The following is a 19,121-nucleotide window of genomic DNA, read 5'->3' as shown; positions in this document are numbered from 1 at the left end:
GCTGCTGCCAGCGTGGATGTGTACATTCCCTCTCTGACTGTGAGTTTCCTCTGTATAATCTGGCTTTCTCTAACGTCCCAAAGCCATGTGGTTTGCGAAGTTAATTGAACACTATTAAATGACACCTAGAGAAAATGAGTAATCTAATTGACGGGAGGATGAGGCAATAGCATAGGTCTGTATATTGCCACAGACTTGGGCTGAATGGTCACCTTCTGTTTTGCAAGGAAATATAAAGATAAACTGATGGTAAAAAGGAACATGGACAACACAGGAAGAGGCCTTTCAGCCCATCATTTTGTGCTGAACCTTGTTGCTGATTAACTGGACTCTGAAAACTTACACTCATTACTCCTCAATCACACCTTTTAAATAGAAATTGATCCAGACAGAAACTTTGTTCACTTCTGAATCCCTTCATTTGCATATTTAAGTACCCATCGTAATACATTTTTCAGGTGTTAATAACCAATTAAATCTATCTGCAAAAGGTCAATAATACCTGAGAGTTAGTAAACTAACTGTCCAATAGTAGGTGTTGCCCTAGAATCCTTCATTTGCATCTTTATCTTGCCTTGGTACACCTGGTGAGCTTTGTCCCCAGGTTTGAACAGAAGGCTGTACAAAGAAGAGTTCGGCTTTCCAGGGCCACGTTCAGCCTGGGCAAGCTGTCTCTTCAGCTTATCATCTTGGCTTTTGCTTCACTGAACTCCCACATGCAGAAGAAGGCAGTACAAGGTTTCTGTGCTCTGTTCTGTCAGCACAACATTTTAACCCTTGCCTTGCTGCAGCTTCCACAAACTATGAGGCATAGATTGTGTGGGCATCCAGAGACGGTTTCCCAGGGCAGAAAAGATTAATATGAGGGGGAATCACTTTAGGGTGTTTGGGGGATGTCAGAGGTGAGAATACATGGAACGTTCTGCCAGGGATGGTGACAAAGGCAGATACATTAGGGACATTTAAGAGATTCCTAGTTAGGCACTTGGATGATAGAAAATGGAGGGCTGTGTGGGAAAGAAGGCTTAGAGTGAGCTGGAGAAAATCTGCAGCTGCTGGAAATCCGAGCAACACACAGAAAGTGCTGAAGGAACTCAGCAGGCCAGGCAGCATTCATGGAAAAGAGTAAACAGTCGACATTTTGTGTGTGTTGCTTAGACTGAGCTAGAGCAGGTTAAAAGGACAGCACAACATCATGGGATGAAGAGCCTGTACTGTGCTGTAAATGTTCTAAATTCTATGGTAAACTGAGTAAATCAGACATTGAACTAGACATTCTACAGATGCTGGAAATCCAGAACAATACACACAAAATGCAGGAGGAACTCAGCAGGTCAGGCAGGAAATGAATACATAATTAACATTTTGGGATAAGACCCTTCATTAGGATTTAAATGCCTAACTAAACTAATTCCTTTTGCCTACACAACGTCCATATCCCTCCATCCTCTACACATTCATGTGCCTGTCTAAGAGTTGCTTTGTTTCCAGCAATTCCACTGACAGCACGTTCCAGATACCCACCACTTTCTGTGTAAAGAAAGTCGCGCAACCCCCCCCCCCCACATCTCCTTTGAATTTACCCCCTTCACTGCATACTCTGTGGTATTAGACATTTTGACCCTGGGGAAGAATATCAGCTGGCTATCTACATCTGTCATAATCTTGTAAACCTCTATGAGATCTCCACTTCATCCATCATCACTCCAGAGTAAACAACCAAATCTGTCCAATCTCTCTTTATAGTACACAGGTACACCCCGTAGTCCAGGCAGCATCCCAGCAAGCCTCGTCTGCCTCCTTTTCAAAGACTACTTTTTTTCCTATAATAGGGCACCCAGAACTGAATACAATATTCCAGATGTGGCCTAACCAAAACTTTGTTTTTATAGAGCTCCAACTATATTGTAACCTATTCCTCCACCAAGTTGTCAATAGTACTTGGCCATAAACGTACGAAGTACATAGCAGCAAACAACCTGCTGGGATAACTTAGTGGATCAAGCAGCATCAGTGGCAGGAAAGGAACTGTCGATGTTTTGGATAGAAACCCTGCATCAGGACACAGAATGGAGAGGGGAGTGGTGAGAAATGATGCCGAGGCGATTGGTGGACTGAGGAAGGGTGTAAGGTGGCAGGCAGGTGGTGCCAGGTAAGAGAGGAGAGCGGGGATGGAGTTGGAAAATAGTGGCAGATGAATGAGAGATGCAGGCAGATGAAGAGAGAGAGGAGAAAGAGAGAAGCAGGTGGAGCAAAGTGGAGGGGAGGGGAGTGTGAAGATGGGAGAGCTGCTGGAGGCAGAGAAGCAAGAACACAAAGTGCTAACAGAACTGGACTCAGAGAAGGAGGTGAAAATGGGAACCACTAGGACAGAGGTGAGTAACAGTTGGAATTAAATGGGGGTAAACCTGTGGGTGTAGTGGGTAAATGGAGCCAGGAGGGCAAAGGAGACATCCTCACCTTCTTTACCTATCTGAATCCAACTCTGCTAGCAATTTGTGTTCCTGATTATCTCCTTTGTATTGAATTGACTTTATTACTTACATCCTTCATATACATGAGTACAGATCTTTATGTTACGTCTCTGTCTAAATGTGCAATGTGCAATTTTAGTAATTTACAATAAATATTATGTACAACAGGATAGTCAATATAACATAGAAATACAGTTCCAGCAGTTGTCTTCCATCTTCACTTCCCCTCCCTCCTCCTTTCTCTGTCTGGTTTATTTTCCATTCTCCTCTCTCTCTCTGTCAGCTTCCATCTATCACTCACTTCCGCTCACCTCCCCTACCCAGCCATACCTGCCTGTCCCATTACACCTCCCCTCAGTACACCAATCACCTCAGAATCCTTTCCCACCACTCCCCTTCTCCTCCTGATACTGGCCATCTCGCCTCTCCACTTTCAGTCCTGATGCAGCGTTTCTCCCCTGAAACATTGGTGATTCCTCTCCTCCCACAGACGCTGCTCAACCTGCTGAGTTCCTCCAGCAGATTGTTTGTTACTCCAGATTCCAGCATCTTCAGCCTTTTGAGTCTCTATTACAAGTACACAATTTTCTATAAATGAGACTATGCACCAACTTGTTCATAATGTTTGAGAGCATCTATTTGGCAAAAGAATCCTAATCATCCGTCACAGTTTAATCTCCAGCCTGAAATATTCTCAGGTGTGGCTTATTGTCAAGGGAGTTACTAAAGCTTTCACACACAAGTTTAAAATACAAGTTATACAAAATACACAAGTTTCAAGAGACATTTAAATGGGTTGCCAGGTGATCTACCTCTAGAACAATGATTTTTTTAGTGGCATTCCAAGAGATTAGCACTCCGAGGTTCACTGCCTCCTTGAGGAAAGTTGCGTCACATCAGTGCTTGTCCTATTTACAAAGGGAAAAGCAGGATATTCTGATAAAAATAAGGGCATGCAGGTGCATTTACTTTAAAAATAGATCCAACCATCTTCAGCTGCTTGGTTAATGCTGTGCTTCCATCAGAGGTCAGAGGCTGAGCTGTTCACTGACGACTGCTCTCAGTTCCTCTCCTGGCTCCTCAGCCGTGAAGCAGCCAGCGCCTGCATGCGGCAGGAGCAAGACGACATCCAGCAGGGGCTGGTCATCGGATCTGGTTTATTATTGTCACGTACCGAGGTACATTGACAAGCCTGTCCTGCATACTGTTCGTACAGATCAATGTATTAGACAGTGCATTGAGGTAGCACAAGAAAACACAGTAACAAAATGCAGAATGAAGAACGACAGATACAGAGAAAGCGCAGTCCCAGTAAACAGTATGGTGCAAGATCATGATGAGGTGGACTATGAGGTCAAGAATCAACTTTATCGTACTGGGGAACCATTCAGTAGTCTGACAACAGCAGGGTAGAAGATGTCCTTGAGCCTGCTGGTACTTGCTTCCAGGGTCTCGTATCTTCTACTCAACGGGAGGGGGCCATCCTAAGCCTTGCCAGTCAGTTCCACCGGGGTCCACGAGTCGGGTCGGTAGGTCAACTTGTGGAGGACAGAAGATCAGCAGAACTGTAAGAAGGTTTAAAAAAACAGTATTAGTCTTTGTTAGGGACAGATAATTTAGTTTGAAAAGAGTAGGACGATTGTAATACTCTTGAATTTAATGAGTGGATCTGCAGGGAGCAGTTTGCAACGAGCCACCACACTCCTGCACCATCTTGCCGTCAAGCTAATTGTCAAGGAACATTTCCACAGCAAAAAGGCGAGGCAATAAGCATCTCTAATAGGCAAAAGCAACAAAGACAAACAGACTGAGTGGTCTGTGCAGGCAAAGGGTTGGTTGAACTCTGAATGCCTGAAGTAAAAACAGAAACTGCTGGAAATGCTCAGGTGCAGCCTGACCTGCCGAACAGAGCCAGCCCACAGATTCCTCTCCGGAGAACCACTCGCCACCCAAACTGTTTGTAAGTCGGGAATCAACAAAAGAAAAGTGTGGGAGGAGATCATGGTGAGGCAGAGTGAGGAGGCATGGGAGGAGCAGGTGAGTCTGCTCCGTGCTGCAGCTCTACTCCACTCCATCCAGCCCCTGAGATAGGGAGGGTGAGTGAAGGCTCAAAGAAATGCTCCATTCCCATCCAACAGAAGATGCTTGCAGCTCCACAACCACTGGCCATCTCCATCTAACCCACCAGTCTCCCAACAGCTTGCCCATATGTTCAGGGTGTCCATAAGATAGGCATTCATAACTGAGGAAGACCACTTTTTGTCAGAATTTTCTTCCAATATATGCAAGGGCCAAGACCCTTCTCATCTTTCTCTTGTCTTTGTTGCTTCAGGACTTTTGGAATTGGAATTGAAATTGGTTTATCATTGTTTCATGTATCAAGATAAGGTGAAAAGCTTGTCTTGCATACTGTTCATACAGATCAGATCATTACACAGTGCACTCAGGTAGCACAAGTTAAAACAATAACAATGCAGCTGCAAGGAAAGTCCAGTGCAGATAAACAATAAAGTGCAAGATCATAACAAGGTAGATTGTGAAGTCAAGAGTCCAACTTATCATACTAGGGGACAATTGAATAGTCTTATAACTGTATAATTGTTCCCTAGTATAAGTTGGACTCCTAAACCTGGTGGTAAGTGCTTTTGGACTTTTGGATCTTCTGCTTGATGGAAGAGTGGAGAAGAGAGAATGTCCAGGGTGAGTGAAGTCTTTTATTATGCTGGCTGCTTTACAGAGGCAGTGAGAAAGGTAGACAGACTCCATAAAGGGGAGGCTGGTTTCTGTGATGTATTGAGCCGTGTCTATAGGTCTCTGGAGTTCCTTGTGGTCACGTGCCAATCATTTCAAGCCACCATGCATCCAGATAGGATGTTTTTATTGTACATCGATAAAAATAGGTAAGGGCCATTGAGGACATGCCAAAGCGCGTTGGCCTCCTGAGGAGATAGAGGCACCAGTGAGCTTTCTTGTCGGTGAAGTCTGCATAGTTAGACCAGGACAAGTTATTGTTGATGTTCACTCCTAAGAAGTTGAAGCTCGCAACCCTCTCTATCTCAAAACCATAGATGCAGACAGGACCATGTGCACCATCCCCTTCCAGAGGTCACTAATCAGCTCTTCTGTTTAGCTGACATTGAGGGAAAGGTTATTGGCATGAAACAATGTCACATGATAAGCACGATATTTTATCTTTATAGGTAGATTTTTATCACCCAATTGTTCAAACTTTCCAGGGAAGAGAATGGAAAGTTGTAAAGACCTTTAAATAAGGATTTTAAATCAATCCTCTGTATAGCTGACTAAATATGTACTTTCTGATCACTGCAGCCCCTCCACCAAACAGTTCCACAACTGCTGATGTCTCTGACAACCTGTCCTCATTGTTCTCTTTCTTACCTTGCCCCCTCGCTGCCTCTCTGGAAAGTCGATTAAACGGCTGATGGAAGTGGAGAAGGTGAAAGGGTTTAGTCAGGCAGTGGTGTCATCCAACCTGCGCGATGGGTTGTCCCACCTCATCCAGTCCTGTGGGCTAGGAGGAATGAAGCACAACACTGTCCTGATGGGCTGGCCACGAGCCTGGAGGCAATCCAATGATCCCAGAGCATGGAAAAACATCATTGGTATGTGTAACCTTGAAAAATCTGAGAGGTCAGAAGACAAAATGCATTTTTTTAAAAAGAGCTCAGGGACCGCACTGAAAAAGAATTGAAAGAATTTAGGTGTAGAATAATTGGCATATTTTCTTTCAAACTCCTGCATGTATTAGAGCAGGTAACTCAGGTTTATAGAGTCAGAGTTAATAACTATTCACAGTCACTCAGTAAAAAATAGGTATCTCATCCACAAGTCACTGGATTTTTGGTTTTGTTTTCTCATGTCACCCCGTCAGATTGTAATTTTACAATTGCAGTGGTCACATCAGTAATATGAGGGGAGAAATGTTAAATAAATACAAACTATTTACCAGATCATTAAGAAACTTGTCCGTGGGTGTCTGAAAGAATAGAACTGTATGCTATTGTTAAAGGGTCACCAAAGCATTAGAGTTTAGAAGATGTTCATGATCAAGTCATCCTGAGGTATAATGTCAAACCCTCTTGTACATAGAGTGGTGCAGTTACTATTGCTGCTGCCTTACTGCTGCAGTGATCAGGGCTGAATCCTGACCTTGGGTGTTCTTAGTGCAGGGCGGGATGTTCTCTCCATGACTCCATGGGTGCTCCAGGTGCTGCCCCTCCCCACCACCCCAACGTCCTAAAGACATGAGGGTCAGTAGTGTAGTTGGCCACAGTAAGTTACTCAAAGCATGTAGGTGAGCTGTAGAATCTGGAAAAAAGTGTTGGGAATGCAGGAATAATAAATGGAATTAATATAAATGGGTGCTTCAGGGTCAATAAAGATTTGGTGGGCTGTAGGGTCTGTTTCGATGCGTATAACTCTATGATTGGTACTTAAAACTAACTAGAGAGTTTCAGAGATGTCTGTGAGATCTTGTAGGCTAACTCAGTAAGTGCCTGATAACTCAGTAAGTCCATTGATCGATCAGCCTCAGACTTGAGTCATCTCCACCACCAGCAATCTTTTAAGAAGGGATTTTCTTATTTCTGAAATTTACCAATCTGTAGATGTGGAAGATATTTACTGGGAAGATAACAAGTCATTTTATAACCTCTGCTTCAGTAGAAATGGTTCAAGAAAATACTGGCTGGTACCTGTGGAAAGAGAAGAAAGGTTCAAGTTTCAAGTTGAAGATCTCTTCTCAGAACTGGAAAGTAGAGAAAAGAAGTGAATGTTGATCTGGAGGATGAGTGGGTCGGACACAGGGAATGTGGGTCAGACAGACGGAATGTGAGTCGGACAGAGGGAATATGGGTCTGACAGAGGGGATGTGGGTCGGAGAGGGAATGTGGGTCAGACAGAGGGGATGTGGGTCGGAGAGGGAATGTGGGTCAGACAGACGGAATGTGAGTCGGACAGAGGGAATATGGGTCTGACAGAGGGAATGTGGGTCGGAGAGGGAATGTGGGTCAGACAGAGGGGATGTGGGTCGGAGAGGGAATGTGGGTCAGACAGAGGGAATGTGGGTCTGACAGAGGGGATATATATGACAGGATGACACCATGATTGCCCCAGGGATTAACTGTAAATGAGAGCATCAGACTGGTGGGTTAATGGGACTTTAGGGAGGGAAATGATGGCCCTTTATTGATGAAAGCTGTGAATTAGGGCAGTTAGAGAGTGAGAACAGAGATAAAGGAATCAACTGGTTTTGAAATGTAGGGGTGAGAAGTGTCCCAGCCAGGCAGGATATTGGAGAGAACAAAACTGAACCAATATCTCAGGCAGATGATACACAAAAGAGATTCAGCTGATGATGAAAATCTAGAGCAATACATACAAAGTGCAGGAAGAACTCAGCAGGTCAGGCAGCATCTATGGAGAGGAATAAACAGTCAATGTTTATCAGGACTGTAAAGAAAGCGACAGAAGGCAGAATAAGAAGGTGGGCAGGGGAGGAGTACAAGCTGGCAGGTTTTAGGTGAGACCAAGTGAGGGGGAAGGTGATTGGGTGGGCGAGTGGGAATGAAGTGAGAATCTGGGAGATGATTGGTGGAAAAGGTAAAGGGCTGAAGTAGAAGGAATCTAATAGGAGTGGATGGTGGACAATGGAATAAAGGGAAGGAGAGGAGGAACTAAAGTGAGGTGATGAGCAGATGAGGAAAAGAGAAGGGGTGGAGGGTAACCAGAATGGGAAATGGAAAGGAAGAGAAGAGAAAAGGGGGAAATAATTACCAGAAGTTAGAGAAATTGATGTTCATGCCATCAACTTGGAGGCTACCCAGATGGAATATGAGGTGTTGTTCGTCCAACCTGAGTTTAGCCTCATCCTTTGTTCCTGCAATTTTATAACAAGGCCTAATGCCAACTTGAGAAGCATCACCTGTCTTTAGTTAGGACCAGTTCTAGTGTCAGGGCCCATCTTCAGATTCCTGATTTCTGCTGTCCCTTGTGAGGGAAATTGCTTCATTTTCTTTTGGCTTAATTTAAAGTGGTGTCCTCTTGTAGTTGCTCAGGTCATGTTGAATTCTGCTTCTTCTGAGAAGTTAATGAAAGTAATAACATGCTTTCAAAAGACCTGTTTGAATGCAAGAGTGGAAGAACCAAACAATCAGACTAACTATGAGTCACTTTCTGCCCTCTCCTTTTGCAGAAGTGGTTCGGGAGACAACTGCTGCTCGCTTGGCCCTCCTCGTAGCTAAAAATATTGCTGCGTTCCCGTCGAATCAGGAGAGATATGCAGAGGGCTACATCGATGTCTGGTGGATAGTCCATGATGGAGGAATGCTCATGCTGCTCCCTTTCCTCCTCAGGCAGCACAAGGTAAGATAAAAGTTCTGGTAACCCCATTGTGTGTGTCTTGTATTACTGTTACCCAATTAACACCAACAGCCACAAGGTAAGGAGGAAATGTTCTGTGGAGGCCAAGTCATTGGGTATGTATCTAAAGCAGAGGTTGATAGGTTCTCAATTCATCAAAAGTTATGGGGAAAAGAGAGGAGGATATGGTTGAGGGGTATAATAAATCAGCCAAGATTGAATGGTGGAGCAGACTTGATGGGCCAAATGGCTTAATTCTGCTCCTGTGTTTTATGGTCTTATGGTCTCACCAAAGATCAACGTACAAATTCTGATGATGCAGGATTCATGGTAAAATTCTTGTTTATTAATTGTGAACATGGTTAATAGAACAGCACTTTTTCCACAAGAAACTGCCAGTAATTTGAATTGTGTTATTGATACAGAGCTAAGTTTGCAAGCTGTTTGGAATCTGAATTTCTGGCCAGTTACGTACAATAGGACTCATCTATCATAGGGCAATTAGTTGCTCCAGTACAGGACTAACTTCTTTTTCACCATTTGATTGTCTTTTTTCTTGCAGAAAGTGTTGAAAGTGTGCAAGGGGATATGTAAAAATAAATGACTAAAGTATCTGTGAGATTATTATTCTGAGTTGCGTTGTTCACCTAATAACTTGTTTTGGCACCCACACAGAGCGATACTTCTGAATAATAAGTTATAACTTTATTTACAGTATTAAATAATAAAATTAACAATGATATTTAAAATCAATATGTTTTATAAGTCAGAATATATTCATGAACAGGGGATTTGGACTATATTTTTTTAGTATGACTGTATTTTACCAATATCTTATATGTGCTGTATGTACCTTGTGTTGTGTGTGACTGTTGGTACTGTATTTTGTACCTTGGCCCTGGAATAATGCTGTTTCATTTGACTGTGTTCATGGGTATTTATATATGAATAATAATTGAACTTGAATTTGATATTTCTGTCCTATGGTGAGTAAATCATTGATAACGTGTTGTTTATCAAATTATCAGGAGCAATTTACTTGTATCATATTCAGGCCTAGAGATTAATCGCTTTTAATTTGTGCTGCCGGTTCTGTACCCATGCAGTTGGGAAGAGCACAGTCAATAATCATTTCCAGAAGAGTTCTTAGTGTTTCAAGCAGTTCAGCTGAAACAAAACATGGGATATATGAGGTGAGATTCCTCAAAGACCACAGTGTCAGTGTAAACAGCAGAACTGCACCAACTGGTGACCTGTTTCGTGTATTTCACTGAATCCACGGCACAGCCCTGTTGAGCACTATCATACTGCAGTCACACTTCAGCTGTTCACCTACTACTTACAGCAGAAACGTCCATTACCTGGTCAATCAAGAAAACTTGCTTCGATTTCCCGAGAAAACCTGCAGTGTCACATACTTCCAAGCTTGACTTCATCAGAACACACCAGCCTTCTCCACCACTCTCCATCCAAAGACTGGGGCACCTCCAGCAAAGCAACTGAATGAGCCAAGTTATTAGGAACTCACAATGTCCATAAGCAGAGGTACTGCTCCATCACAATCCAAAATGTTCCTGATATGCCAGGATCCCAAGAACTGGGCATACCTCCAAAGAAATTACAGTCACACTTCAGGACTGATGGAAGACAATATTCCCATCTTGATGCTATTGAGGGATTTGTGATTTTTTGAACATAGCGCAGACAGATCTGACATTCATTGAAGGAAAGATACTTGTGTTTCAGATGTGATATTGAAGATGACATACCAAAGCCTCAATGGAAAGTAACCAATCACAGATATACAGTGTCTATAAAAATTACTCAACCCCCCTCCCCTGGACGTTTTCATGATTTATTGTTTTATAACAGTGAATCACTGAATTTAATTTGGCTTTTTTGACACTGATCAACAGACAAAGACTCTTTCATGTCAAAGTGAAAACAGATCTCTGCAAAGTGACCTAAATTAATTACAAATATAAAACACAATATAGAGGATTGCATGAGTACTCACCCCCTTTAAGTCAGTATTTAGTACATACACCTTTGGCAGCAATTACAGCCTTGAGTCTGTGTGGATAGGTCTCTATCAGCTTTGCTCATTTGGACATTGAAATTCTTCCCGATTCTTCACAAAACTGCTCAAGCTCTGTCAGATTGCATGGGGTTCATGACTGAACAGCCCTTTTCAATCCAGCCAGAAATTCTCAATGGATTGAGGTCTGGACTCTGACTTGTCCACTCCAGGACATTGACCTTGTTGTTTTTTAGCCATTCCTGTGTAGCTTTGGCTTAATGCTTGGGGTCATTGTCTTGCTGGAAAACAAATCGTCTCCCAAGTTGCAGTTCTCATGCAGACTGCATCAGGTTTTCCTCCAGGATTTTCCTGTACTTTGCTGCATTTGTTTTACCTACTACATTCACAAGCCTTCCAGAGTTTGCTGCAGTGAAGCATCCTCACAGCATGATGCAGCCACCACCATGCTTCATGGTAAGGATGGTGTGTTCTTGATGATGTGCAGTGTTTGACTTAAGACAAATACAGTGTTTAGTCTGATGGCCAAAAAGCTCAACTGTGGTTTCATCAGACCACAGAACCTTCTTCCAGCTGACTTTAAAGTCTCCCACATCATGCCTTCTAGCAAACTAGCCAAGATTTCATGTGAGTTTTATTCCAACAGTGGCTTTCTGTTTGCCACTCTCCCATAAAGCTGCAACTAGTGAAGCACCTGGGCAACAGTTGTTGTATGCGGAGTCTCTCCCATCACAGCCACTGAAATTTGTAACTCCTCCAGAGTTGTCATAGGTCTCTTGGTGGCCTCCCTCACTAGTCCCCTTCTTGCACGGTCACTCAGTTTTTGAGGACAACCTGCTCTAGGCAGATTTACAGCTGCATCATATTCTTTCCATTTTTTGATGATTGACATAACTGTACTCCAAGGGATATTCAGTGACTTGGAAATTTTCTTGCATGCATCTCCTGGCTTGTCAACGCGTACAAACACGCTGGAGGAACTCAGCAGGTCGGGCAGCATCCGTGGAAACGAGCAGTCAACGTTTCGGGCCGAGACCCTTCGTCAGGACTCAACGAAGGGTCTCGGCCCGAAACATTGACTGCTCGTTTCCATGAATGCTGCCCGACCTGCTGAGTTCCTCCAGCTTTTTTGTACATGTTGATTTGACCACAGCATCTGCAGTGTACTTTGTGTTCTCCTGGCTTGTGTTTTTCAATAACCTTTTTGTGGAGTTGCTTGGAAGGGGCTTTTGTCTTCATGGTGTAGTTTTTGCCAGGATACTGACTCACCAGCAGTTGGACCTTCTGGATACCTGTGTATTTTTACAAAAGTCAATTGAAACACCTTGACTACACAAAGGTCTCCAAAAACGGATCTCCATTTAACTAATTATGTGACTTCTGAAACCACTTGGCTGCACCAGTGATGTTTTGGTGTGTCATATTAAAGGGGACGAATACTTAAGTGTTTTTTATTTGTAAGTAAGTTAGATCACTTTGTAGAGATCTGTTTTCACTTTGACACGAAAGAGTTTTTTCTGTTGATCAGTGCCAAAAAAGCAAAACTAAATCCACTGTGATTCAATGTTGTAAAACATGAAATCATTCAATGGGGGTGAATACTTTTTACCTCCTTATTATATCCTTTTTATATGCTCCTGTATATCCTCATTGTAAAATGGCCTATTTTGTTCAGCTGTATTCAGCAAGTTCAAGTTCAATTTATTGTCTTTCAACAGTGTGCATGTATACAGCAAAACATCATTCCTCAGGGTCCAAAGTGTGAAAACACAGTGCATATATTACATACAGCACATAAAATAATATTAACACAATAATATTAAAAGACAACAATATTCTGGAGATGTACTTTTTAAGTTTACATAAAGTGCATATACAACATATAGTTAAATGTACAACAGTATAATGCTACTGGCTCTGTCATAACTAACGTGCATTGGGTGTAACTGGGTGTTCAGACATCTCACAGATATTGCTGAGCCTTTTACTGGCCTTTTATTGATTGATAGGTGTGGAAGAAGTGCAAGATGCGCATTTTTACAGTGGCCCAAATGGAAGATAACAGCATCCAAATGAAGAAGGACCTTACAGTGTTCCTCTATCACCTACGGATTGCAGCTGAGGTGGAAGTTGTAGAGATGGTATGAGACGCCGGTGAAAAATGGAGATATGTGGATAAATAACTTTTCCAACCTTTTATGCCTCAGGAATAAAAGGAAAGGGGGTCACTTATGAATTGACAGTGAGGAAATTCCATCTGTGACAAATGGAATTTACTCAACTAAAGACCTCCTCTAGGAATAGGCTCATACACAAATAATTATAATTGCTAATTTTCATAAGCCCAAATTGAAGGCATCTGTGCAAGTTAAGTTCCTATGAAAAGAGATTTCTACTCTTCTTGGCTGTCCATAAGATCGGGTTACAGATGTATCATTGAACCAAAGGGAAGAGCTAATGTTGGAATTGGAATTGATTTATTTTGGTCATGTGTACTGAGATACAGTGAAAAGCTTGTCTTTCATACAGTTCATACAGATCAGTTCATTACAAAATACCTTGAGGAAGAACAATAAATATCAGGTGCATAATAAATTCTAATAAAGGTAGAGAGAGGGTAGAACCGATCAGGGATAAAAGAGGAAATATGCCTGTGGAGGTGGAGGAGGTAGGGAAGGTCCTTAATGAATACTTTGCTGTAGTATTGACCAGTGAGAAGGACCTCAAAGAATATGAGGTCAGAATAAAACAAGCTAATGTGCTGTAACATATTGATATTACAAAGAAGATGAACTGAAGATGAGAAGATGAATTGGAACTTTTGAAAAACATTAGGATAGATAACTCTCCAGAATCAGATGGGATATATCCCAAGTTACTACAGGAGGTGAGGAAAGAGACAGCAACGATCTTCCCGTCCTCACTGGCCACAGCAGAAGTACCAGATGATTGGAGGGTGGCAAATGGTATTCCTTTGTTCAAGAAAGGTAATAAGGATAACCCTGAGATTTATAGATCAGTGAGTCTTACATCAGTGGTGTGCAAACTGTCAGAGAGGATTCATAGTGACAGCATTTGCAAGCATTTGGAGAAACATAGCCTGATTAGTGCTAGTCAGCATAGCTTTGTGAGGGGCAGGTCTTGCCTTATGAGCCTGGTTGACTTTCTTGAGGAAGTGACAAAGGAAATTGAGGAAGGTAGAGTAGAAGATGTGGTGTATATGGATTTCAGTAAGGCATTTGACAAGGTTCCCCATGGTAGGTTCATTGAAAAAGTCAAGAGGCATGGGTACATTGATTCAGAATTAGTTTGCTTACAGAAGTCAGAGGGTGGTAGTCGATGGAGCGTATTCTGCCTGGAGGCCCGTAGCCAGTGGTGTTCTACAGGGATCTGTTCTCACGCCCTGCTCTTTGTGATTTTTATCAAAGAATTGGATAAGGATGTGGAAGGATGGGTTAATAAGTTTGTAGATGACAAAAAGGTTGGTGTTGTTTGGGATATTGTAGAATTTTGTTATAGGTTACAATGGGACATTGATAGGATGAAGAGCTAGGCTGAGAAGTGACAGATAGAGTTTGTGATGTGATACACTTTAGAATGTTGAATGAGAAGGCAGAGTACAAGGTTAATGGCAGAATTCCTAAAAGTATGCAGGAGCAGAGTTCCAGTTCCATAGATCCCTCAAAGTTGCTGTCCAAGTTGACAGGGTGGTTAAGAAGGCATATGGTATGTTGCAGGATTGCGATCTACAGCTGAAAGATCAGGTTGCAGCTCTATAAAACTCTGGTTGGACTTCACATGGAAGTATTCTGCTCAGTTCTGGTCGCCTCATTGTAAGAAGGATGTGGAAGCTTTAGAGAATGTGCAGAGGAGATTTAGCAGGACGCTGGATTAGAGAGCATGATTTATAAGGAAAGTTTGAGGGGACCCAGAGATTTTCTCTTAGAAGTAAAGGAGGATGAGAGGTGACTTGATAGAGGTATATAAGATGATAGGATGGTAATTTCTCCATTTTTCCAAAATTGGGCCTACTGTTTTTTTATGTGTGTCTAATGCACTCCATCCACACCCAACCCACCAGCCAAATACCCAACACTCCCCTCCTACCCTCAGCACACCCCTCCAATTCTCAACACCTCCAACACTTCATACACTTTGCTTGTACTCCCAACAGTCCCCTCCTACTCTCAAAACACCCCTCCTACTCTCAACACTCCCCTCCAATTCTCAGCATTCTCCAACACTCCCCTCCTACACCCAACACTCCCGTCCTGCTCTTAACACTCCCTTCCAATTCCCAACACTCCCATCCTACTCCCAACACTCCGCTTGTACATCCATCACCCCAATTTCCAACACTCGTCACCCTCTGTGGGAGGAGACCAAAGCATCTGGAGAAAACCCACGTCGACACAAGGAGAACGTATCAGTTCTCTACATACAGCAGCAAGAATTGAACCCCTGTAAAACATTACAATAACTACTACCCTATCGTGCCTCCCATTGACTGAGAGTAGGAATCATTTCCCTGACTGCTGCCTCAATCTTCCCCACAGCACGACAGTGACATCTCAGCTTACACATACGAGCGGACTCTGATGATGGAGCAGAGGTCCCAGATCCTGAAGGAAATGCAATTGACAAAGAATGAGCGGGAGCGTGAGGTACGTGACCAGTTACTTCATCTCACATCTTCCAGATACTGATTTCAATGTCATATCTTAAAATGCAGACCTTATCTTGTTAAATTGTCATTAACCCATACAAGAACAGCACATAGCTGGAGGAAAAAAAGATTCCTGGAAATATACCTTCAGGTGTACGGAACATTTATCAGAAGTTCAGATCCTGGAATGTACTGATACATTGGGGAATGTGACTGTGCACTAATATTAATTTGTTATGCTAACATTAAAGATAGCCTCGCAATCAAAATTTTAGAAGAATAGACAGGATTTTGAGGCACACCTTCTACACTTGTAGAGAGTGTGGCTCAGTGCTTGGTGCCATTGATTTTTTTAACCTCATCTGTGTCTTATACACCCTACAATATAATTCCTGCCTGTGCCTGTACAAATTGGTAAATTTGTAAATTGGTCTATTGTTGTCAGAAGTACAAAGGCAGGGTGAAAAACTTGCCGTGCTGTTTATAGAGATCATTTCATTACAACCGTGCACTGAGGTAATTAAAGGGTAAACAGAATAGAATGTACAATAAAGTGTTCCAGTTACAGCAAAAGTGCAATGCAGATATACAATAAGGTTCAAAGCCAAAATGAGGCAGATTGTGAGGTTAAACGTCCACCTTACCACACTAGGCCGTTCAGTAACAGCGGGGTAGAAGCTATCCCTTGAGCCTGGTGGTACATGCTTTCAGGCTTTTGTATCTTCTGCCCAGTGGGAGAGGAGAAAGAGAGAATGTCTGTGGTGACTGGGGTCTTTGCTTACGCTGGCTGCTATACCGAGACAGTGAAAAGGGAGAATGTCTGTGGTGACAGGGGTCTTTGCTTACGCTGGCTGCTATACCGAGACAGTGAGAAGGGAGAATGTCTGTGGTGACTGGGGTCTTTGCTTACGCTGGCTGCTATACCGAGACAGTGAGAAGGGAGAATGTCTGTGGTGACTGGGGTCTTTGCTTACGCTGGCTGCTATACCGAGACAGTGAGAAGGGAGAATGTCTGTGGTGACTGGGGTCTTTGTTTACGCTGGCTGCTATACCGAGACAGTGAGAAGGGAGAATGTCTGTGGTGACTGGGGACTTTGCTTACACTGGCTGCTATACTGAGACAGTGAGAAGAATAGAACATAGAACAACTCAGCACATTCCAAGCCCCGTGGCTCACAAAGTTGAGCTGACCTTATATCATAATTCCACATAGCCTTCAGAGAGTTGTAGATGCCCAGATTGCACTGCCTGGTATGGTGGTAGAGGCAAATAGATCAGAGGCTTTTAAGAGACCTTTGGATAGGCACAAGGACATACAGAAGATGGAGGATTATGGACATGGTGTAGATAGGAGAGATCAGTGTTTGGGTGTTTTTGATGTGCTTTTTAGCAGGTTGAATGGCCTGTTCGTGTGCTGTACTGTTCTGGGTTCATCCGTATGTGGAGCACACAGAGGTGGCTGGATTCAGCAATGTGCTGATCTGTCAGGCTCCTCCCAGTCTCCACTCAGCTAACAGGAGTCACCTGCCACTCATTTCCAGATCATATCCTGCAGCCTATTTAAACCCAGTTCTCATTCACAGTCCTTGTTCACTCATACAAACCAGCCAGCCTCAGCCAGTTGCTTGTAGCCTTCAGTTCCCTTGTTGCCTTGTCGTGTTAAGTATCCATTCGCTTGTGGATTTGTTACTTTGCAGCTTATTATTAAAGTTATCCCTCACCAGTGAATCGTCTCCACTGCTCTGCATTTGTGTCAAGGCTACTCTACATTTTCTGTCACTGTGTCCACAATTCTCCGCAGTTCTTGCCATCACAGGCAGCGCAGTTTTCTACAGGGTGCATCAGTAGAAATTAATGATGATCAAAGAGGTCATGCCAAATTTCTTTAGCCTTCTGAGGAAGTGGAAGGATTGGTGAGTTTTCTTGAACATACCATCTCTGTGGTTGACCAGGACAGGCTATGATGATGTTCACTCCTGTGAACTTGAAGCTCTCAACCCTCTTGACCTCAGCACCATTGATGTAAACAGGAACACGTGCACTATCACTTCCTGAAGTGAACGATCAGCTTTTTGGTTTTGTTGACATTGAGGGAAAGTTTGTTGTATATACACCATGTTACTAGGATTTCTATCCCCTTGCTAAACTCCAATTCGTCATTATTTGGGATGCGGCCCACTACAGTGGTGTCATCTATAAATCTGTAATAGAGATAGAGCAGAGTCTGGCCTCTTAGCTGTGTGTGTACAGGGAGCAAAGTAGGAGGCTGAGAATGCATTCTTGTGGAGCTCCAGATAACTGACAAACAGGCAATGTTTAATCAATCGCTACCTAATTCTTACCTCAACATTTCCAATGCCAATGAGAACAACCATAATACCTCATTATTGAGAAATGTAATCATGCAGAGGAAGTGGAGAGTTACAGAAGAGAACATGGGAAGTCAAGGCACGATGTGTGCCAATTCAGATTTAAGATTGGAGAAAATTGGGTTGAATAAAGTTGTGGATACTATAGAGAGAGTGCAGAGGAGACTTACAAGATGTTGCCTGGATTGAAGGGCATACCTTATGAGAATAGATTGAGTATACTTTGGCCTTTTCTGCTTGGAACAATGGAGGATGAGAGGTGACCTGATAGAGGTGTATAAGATGATAAGGGGCATTGATCATGTGGATAGCAAGAGGCTTTTTTCCAGGGCTGAAATGTCTAACACGAGGGGGCATAGTTTTAAGGTGCTTAGAAGTAGGTACTGAGGGGATGTCAGGGGTAAGTTTTTCACACAGAGAGTGGTGGGTGTGTGGAATGCACTGCCGGCAGTGGTGGTAGAAGCGGACACAATAGGGTATTTTAAGGTACATGGAGCTTAGAAAAACAGAGGGCTATGCACTAGGGAAATTCTAGGTGGTTTCTAGAGTAGGTTACATGGTCAGCACAACATTGTGGGCTGAAGGGACTGTAATGTGCTGTAAATTTCTATGTTCTAATTTTCATTTATTAAATGCATTTCACAATCTCAGGTCTGCCCAAAGTCATGTATGCAAGAAAGAGCATTTTTGAAGCATTGCCATTGTTTTAATATAGGAGAAGCTTCCCCCTGTATTGAAGTCCTGGGAAAGAATGAGAGTGCAGGAGACTGAATCTTGATTTTAACAAAAGCAATGCACAGGAGAGATGATTTTGGAAAGAGCAGAACATACACTCAGTGGCCACTTTATTGTCTATTTCCTGTACCTAATAACGGAGCCACTGAGTGTACATTCATGCCCTTCTGCCTTTGTAGTCCACCCAATTTCAGTTTTCACGTGCTGCACTCCTCTGCATGCCACTGTTGTAACACCTGGTTATTTGGGTTACTATAGCCTTCCTACCAGCTTGAACCAGTCAGCCGTTCTTCTCTGACCTCTTACATTAAAAAGGTGTTTTCACCCACAGGACTGCTGCACACTGGATGCTTTTTGTTTCTTGGCACCATACTTTGTAAACTCTAGAGGCTGTTGTGCGTGAAAATGCCAGGAGATCAGCAGTTTCTGAAACGACTCTGCCTGGCGCCAACAATCAT

General features: G+C 43.0%; 1 protein-coding gene across 3 annotated transcripts in view; it reads left to right on the top strand.

The window, feature by feature from the left end:
• Positions 1–19,121, top strand: part of LOC140735960 (solute carrier family 12 member 5-like) — a 1,160,378-nt gene that overhangs the window by 1,121,004 nt on the left and 20,253 nt on the right. For all 3 annotated transcript variants that reach the window (XM_073061588.1, XM_073061587.1, XM_073061589.1), the window contains exons 18-21: positions 5,902–6,097; positions 8,689–8,858; positions 12,903–13,034; positions 15,450–15,557. In XM_073061588.1, the coding sequence (XP_072917689.1) occupies positions 5,902–6,097; positions 8,689–8,858; positions 12,903–13,034; positions 15,450–15,557 (606 nt within the window). The remainder of the gene's footprint in view (positions 1–5,901; positions 6,098–8,688; positions 8,859–12,902; positions 13,035–15,449; positions 15,558–19,121) is intronic.

This window comes from Hemitrygon akajei, chromosome 11, assembly GCF_048418815.1.
Source record: "Hemitrygon akajei chromosome 11, sHemAka1.3, whole genome shotgun sequence".
Lineage (NCBI taxonomy): Eukaryota > Metazoa > Chordata > Chondrichthyes > Myliobatiformes > Dasyatidae > Hemitrygon > Hemitrygon akajei.
The sequence above is the reverse complement of the archived record's forward strand: the minus strand, read 5'-3'. Positions and strand labels throughout refer to the sequence as shown.